This window comes from Haplochromis burtoni, unplaced genomic scaffold, assembly GCF_018398535.1.
Source record: "Haplochromis burtoni strain Fernald_Lab_line unplaced genomic scaffold, NCSU_Asbu1 Contig_319, whole genome shotgun sequence".
NCBI lineage: Eukaryota > Metazoa > Chordata > Actinopteri > Cichliformes > Cichlidae > Haplochromis > Haplochromis burtoni.
In genome coordinates this window covers 621597-628239 of record NW_024582680.1, presented here as the reverse complement: position 1 = coordinate 628239, position 6643 = coordinate 621597, and the positions used below count along the sequence as shown (strand labels likewise).

The 6643-nt window shown below is 38.6% G+C and overlaps 1 protein-coding gene across 1 annotated transcript in view; it reads left to right on the top strand.

The window, feature by feature from the left end:
• zgc:162171 (uncharacterized protein LOC565931 homolog) overlaps positions 1-6314 on the top strand; it is a 14950-nt gene extending 8636 nt beyond the window's left edge. The window contains exons 3-4 of the mRNA XM_042228361.1: positions 2286-2435; positions 5491-6314. Coding sequence (XP_042084295.1) covers positions 2286-2435; positions 5491-5709 — 369 coding nt within the window. The 3' untranslated portion in view covers positions 5710-6314. The remainder of the gene's footprint in view (positions 1-2285; positions 2436-5490) is intronic.
• The last annotated feature ends 329 nt before the right edge of the window (positions 6315-6643 follow it).

Below are 6643 nucleotides of genomic sequence, written 5' to 3'. Positions count from 1 at the left end.
CTGCCTCTTTTTTCTACTCAATCATGTGACCAACCTGTTGGCAGCAAACCTAATTAGCTGCAAAATTTTCCTTCAGCTCTTTCTTTCTAGTCTTTTGCTGCACACATCCCAACTTTTTCGAGACATGTTGCTGCCACCGGATTCACAATAAGCAAATCTTTTTACACAGCATCTCTACTTTTTGGAATTTGGGTTGTACATAATCTTAATGTAGTTTATTAACCAGAGTCTAGCATAACTAATGGTTTGTTTGGGGGCTCATGCTCAACAGGTTAAACGGACAAGCCCAGATCAAGTCACTAGGCTTTGTTTCTGCTTTCTCTAATAATTAAACATGTGATACAGGAATGTGCACAATCATGCACACTGGAGAGCCCTTACTTAAGAAAAGGCACCTTATAGCTTCACTAGAAGCTTATGTTATATGAAAAATAAATAAGAAAAAGTTTTTTTTCATGTTTTTCTTTTAACTTAAGATGATAAATCACAGACGCTTGTTTACTTGCTAGTCTTGGCTCTATTTCACTTTGCAGATTGTAACTGATCTCAAAGCAGTGAAAGCAGAGTTAGAGGCAGCACATCAGGTTAAAGTGAAAGACCAACATTTCTCCACAGTATGCATGTGCTTTGTCTCGCAGCTTGAAAACCTCTAGCCATTGTTGGCAGGATACCTATGCCTGTAAAACTGATGCACTGCATATTTCAGTGGAACCTAAGCCAAGCAGAGTTGAGCCTGCTTCCAGAGACTGTGGTCAACTGTGCCAACAAGATGTCAACAATTTAAACGATAGATGCAAACAAGCAACAGGAGAAGCTTTATGACAGAGCACTGTCTGAGATAGAAGAGTGGTCACTTTACTTTGGCTTTAATTGATGTCTATTTTTATATTTTACTGAACAATTGCCTGCCTTGTTTGCGTTGGTGGAAAGCCACTGCTTAAAGTTAAATGTTGTGTTTTCATCCTGATTTAGCCAAAAAAAAAAGTGGTTTCTCAATAGTTGTGCATCCCCTTTTCTGTTTTCCTGTTGTTGGTGGTGGAGGTTTTGTTTTGTGTTTTTTGTTTGTTTTTTTGTTTGTTTTTTTGTTTTTGTTTGTTTTTTACCTCACTTTTCCTTCTTTAATTCATTTTGGAAGTACTGTATTCAGGATAGCTAGCCTAGTTTGTGACTCACCAATGTCAGGGAGAAAGCAGCAGGTGGGATAAAGACCGTTGTATTCTACACATATCATTTTGTTACGATATATATGTTTTGATAATATATGTATTCAAGATCTAAAAATAATGGGAAATAAACTTTTGTACATTTTTGTGTGTGAAATTTTTTGTTTAGTTTTTTCTTGATTTCCCCTAATCCCCAGAATCCCTGTTTGCTAATCTGGGCTATTTTCCAGTTTGGTCATGAGGAAGCAGTCCTCAAATGACCAGCTTACTGTCAGCTTAGTATCAAATGACAGACAGCTGACTGACTGACTGATTTCATTTGCCACTTCAAAGCATTAGAAGTACTTTACACAAAAGTGAAGTTGTTTTGTTTTCTTTTACACATCCAGCAGTTAAAGAGTTATATTTGGAGGTGTATTTCTTTTTTTTAATCTTATTTTTAAAATACTTTTCACTGAAAAAGAAGAGACCTCAATAAAGACATTAAGGAGAAGAAAACAAGTATAAAACAAAGACCACAAGTCAAGGCTATATATAGTGTGTGTATATGTGTGTTTCTTTGTGAGAAATGTCTCCTTTATTACTTACAGTGTTTCACCAGCTTGATGCTAACTATGTTCAAAGATCTTCGGTGAGGCTTAGAGCTTCTTCTGAACAGATACAAATTATGCTTTGAGGGCTATAAGATTGACAAAAAGCACATTTGCATACATTACAGCTTAACATTGAAACATTGAGCTAAAACTGTAATGCTCAGCAGGGGCTGCAGACAGAGGCCCATCCCTGCAAGCAATCCCTTTTACATTGTCATCTTACTCTCAGTGCCCTCTGCCTATCAACTATGTAATAGATAGCCAAATCAGTATTTATTTATTTAATCACTGTATTACAAGCCTGATGCCTCTCTGATATCAATATAGATAAATAAATAGGCATAACATAACAGACAGATGTCATCACTTGATGCTGCTGTATCCCTTCACAAACTGCAGATTACAGTGAAGCACTTCAAATTGAGGCTCATCTACTGGAAGTTTCGACAGGTCTTTGTTGCTTCATCATGAATTATTTTTGTAAATTTTCATTGCATTTCTTTTTCCATCTTCCTCTGGGATTCATTAGGTTGCCCTCAGCAATGGGAGGCCAGTTCCAGCTGTTCTGTTGGCCAACAAATGTGACCAGCGGCGTCATGGTTTGTGCCCCAAGCTGCCCAAACTGGAGAACTTCTCCAAAGAGTACGGATTTGTCGACTGGTATGAAACCTCTGCCAAGGCAAGATGAGATTATTTTCTGTTTCTGTCTTCCTGTCAGCATTTAATGGGTGTTAGATTTGGTCACAATAAACAAGCCACACCCCCTGTCTTACTGTAATGCTTATAGTTTAGCATGTGTATATATGTCTGTGTGTATCGCTTCCACAACTGGTTTCATCACTCGCCTGATAAATCTGATGTCATGTTCTCTGTTTGCATTTGTTTCACATGTCACGATCAGCATATGTCCCCATTTGTAACTTAACGGTCACCAAAGTTTGTATCCAGGGGAAAATTTTGTTTTTTGACCAATAAATACTGAATGAGAAATTTTAAAAATGTTGTAGGCAGCTAGTAATGTAAGGCTGTAAAAATGTTTATTTTTGCTGCACACATGTGCATTTTACCATGGGAGTCAATGGGGACCGACTCGCTTTTAGAGGCAGCCTCAAGTGGCCACTAGAGGAACTGCAGCATGTAGCACACCTGCGATGGCTTCATTTTTTCTTAGCCCTGGTGTCATGAATCAAATGAGTGTTTGGAACCCAAATGGAGGTTGGTTTTAGGTAAAGCTTTATCTTGCATTGTTGAATTTCCACCAGAAAAGTCCACCAGAAACACAAACACGATCCAAAACTTAGTGGAAAACGCGCATAGAGGAAGCTAACAAACGCTGAAACAAAGACTGAGAGGAAGACTGTTATGTATTCGCAAGGGTGACAAGAGGCAGGTGACAGTAATCTAAGACAATGAGACAGAAGGGGAAGTAAAACTAAACAACTATTAATATAAAACAGGAAGTGAGAACTGTAACTAAACGGAGAACCACCGACAATTAGAAGAACTTCGCTGTGTTATCCAGGAAACATACAGAATGAATAAAACTGAGGAATATATTTAATTAATTAAGAAAAAACAAAATACTAAAATACTCTAGAAACTATTAAGCTTAATACGCATGTGCTGCTGTAACAATTGAACAATTGGGATTAAAAAATTATCTATCAACCAAAGAAACAATCCAACCCTAAAGCTTCAAAAGCCCACAGTCTGACCTGGGGTGATGACACCCAGAGTACAGGGTTGAAAACAGTGTGTTCAGCACCGTCTCATTTACATACTGGCCCTTTACAAAAATAAAGCATGTCTTCTTCTAGGCTGTTAGAAGAAAAGAAGTTAATTACATCAGGTTATAGTGAATGCCATGTTCACATAATATCCAGTTATATAAGTTTTCAAGATTCAGTCACAGCTGGCTCTCGTAGCTGCCAACTCGCAGAATTCAATTAGTTCGTATCGGCTAAAAGTACCAACAGAAAAACTTGGAATTCAGTTAAATCTTAAAAGGAAAAAAAAGTGAGAACACAGCGCTTACTGTGGCTCATCTGTTGATCCAATTTATTTAAATTAAAGGTGGAAGGCTGGAAGCACAGCTTTTCATTCTTCGCCTTACAGAACCTTCAAAGCCTCATGTCCTCTTTTTACCCGTTACATAACAGAAACAAGTTGAGACACACACACACATCACCTCAGGAAATGAGGAGCGCTCTAGTAGACTTTAGTGAGTTTCCTTTTTTAGTAGATGTTGTAGACAAAAAGAATATTTCATCAGTTATTTGAAGACGTTAATATTTGAAATATTTCACCTTTACGATGGAAAAATGATTAATATAGATGTTCAGCTGTAGCTGCTCCCATTAAAGATTATCAGAGTTTCAGGTAATGAAGTTTCAGTGTACGTGCCAAAAGCTCAGGATTCAGACAACTGTGAATGCTCCATTTTAATGTTTGTTTACTCTTTTACTCAACGTCAGCAATAGCTGAAATGCCTAATATGGTCATCACAGGCACACATAAGCTCCACCCCCTGCTGTTCAAACCCTTTGTTTCCAGTGGGCACCCAATCAGAAAAAAGTTGCCTTAAAGAGACGGTGGTCTGAAAGAGAAAGGAGTTAAATGATTAGAACGAGAAAATCTTTATTGCCATTAAATGAATGAGCATACAGAAATATTTCATCCCACTACGGTTCACAACATGCACAAGAAAATAGGAATTGCTGCTAAAGGGCTGCAATACAAACTCAAAAAAAGCAAATTGGTAATAAATAATAATAAAATGAGTTGGCATAAGAGGAACAGTGTGGCAACTTGTTAAAGCAATCACATGATTTTGTTTAGACTGATTTAATCCACAATAGTGTTTGTTATGGTAGTTGTAGGATTTTGTACTGTTAGAGGGAAAGTTGTGAACAGAGAACGTACTGGGTAAGCGGTATCTCTCGAACTCAAGAAAGCTGCATTTAAAAAAAGAAGCCACGTGGTGATGGCATAGACGAACACGTTCTCTATTGCACATCTTCGCATTGTTTTTTGTTGTTGTTGTTGTTGTTCGGGTCTGCAGGAAGTATATCTGTGTTTTCTTTGTGACTGCTAATGTGTCTCTTCCTTGTTAGATAATCTTTTCTGCACCAAGGCAACTGTAAATCATGCAAAGCAAATTAAGGACAAAATGAAGTTGAAGCTGTGGTTCCCAATAGGTCACCATTCTATTGAAAATGCACCCTTTTCCAGCTGTTCTGGACTCTGCAGACATGTGCGCAGAGATGCCCAAACCTCCCTGTCCTCAGCCACCTCCTCCAGCTCTTAGAGACAAAGCACTGAGCCATTCCCAAACCGGTCCTGGGGTAGACCTAGGACACCAGTGTGTCCTAAGTCTACCCCGGGACATACAGGAAGTGGCTCACTTAGCTGGCTCCCTTTGACCAAAATGAAATGACCAAGTTCCTAACTCTATCAATAAGCTGAGCCCAGCCACCCTTCAGAGAAAGCTTGTTCCTGCTGCTTGCGTCCATTATCTCTTTCTTTGGGTCATTACCCAGAGCTCTTTTAAATCCAAACAAGACGAGTTTTAGTCATTCGTCCAAGTTTATTGATTAAGCTCCTTAAGACAACCCTTAAATACTTAAATGGACAATATGGTGGATTTTACTGTTAAGACATTTCTCTATTTCCACCTCCATCGACCTTCTTCAACCCTTCAGCTTCATCCTATCTCTCTCTCTTTCTCTCCCCAGGACAACACCAACATCGACGCTGCCATCACATGCTTGGTGAAAAGCATCATGTCTGTGGAAGAGGAGAGAGCGCTGGCTGAAGCCACCAGTGGCGCCTGTAAGGGCGATCCAGATGGCAGCGTTCTTGTTCTGCCTCACTTTGACTACAACACAAAGGAGAAGGGACTCGGTGGATGTTCGGGGTGCCTGTCAATTAAACCGAAACAAGACCAGGACTGAAGGACTGTCTGAACCAAAAGACTGCAGGGACATGCAGAGGATGGTGTGGATGACTCTACTCTCCATCACTTTCTCCTCACTGACCTTTCCTGAGAGAATTTAGTAGAATTGATGTTTCTGGGTTTTTGGGGATTTTTTTAGATTTTTCAGGAAAAAAAATCCATCTAATATTTTTAACCAAATAATTAAGTTGTTGTGTTTTTATATCAGACTCTGATTCAAAATGAGTTTAGTCATTGCAGCAATCTCTTATTTGGAGAAGTTGACCAATAGCACTTTTTATGGCTTTTAAAGGAAATTTGTCAAAATAATGTTTTCCCAAAATTTGTATTTATCTTGTCTGATATTTTTAAGGTTTTTTGTTTTTTTTGCATTGATGCTTCTATTGTAGCAGAGACAGTAGGTGTGTGAAATTTGCAACTTTGTCCAACAAGCGTTTTTTAGTTTTTAGTCTTTAAATTGCTTTGATTTATGACTGCTTTGTAAGTTACTACTGTTTGCCTTAGAGCAGCGGTCCCCAACCCCCGGGCCTCGGACACGTGAGTCGTTTGGTACCGGGCCGCGAGAGTTGAGGCTCAGGTGTGAAATGTATGGTTTTCAGGGTTTTTATCGGTTTTCAGCGTTATTTTGTTATCATTTTTATCGTTAACTCAGTTTTTCTGGGTCTTTTCACCTGTGTTATGAATAAATCTTCTTTTTTTCAGTACCGGTACTAGTTTTATTTTGTTGTATTTATCCGCGACACCTTAAAGGCCGGTCCGTGAAAATATTGTCGGGCATAAACCGGTCCGTGGCGCAAAAAAGGTTGGAGACCGCTGACTTAGAGCAGTGCCAAGTAGCTCCTTATTGTTCATTTTTAATATTTAATTAAAAAGATTTGTTGTTCTGTATTTGATCTTTATTTGTTAAAAAAACAACTTTATGTATAAAATGG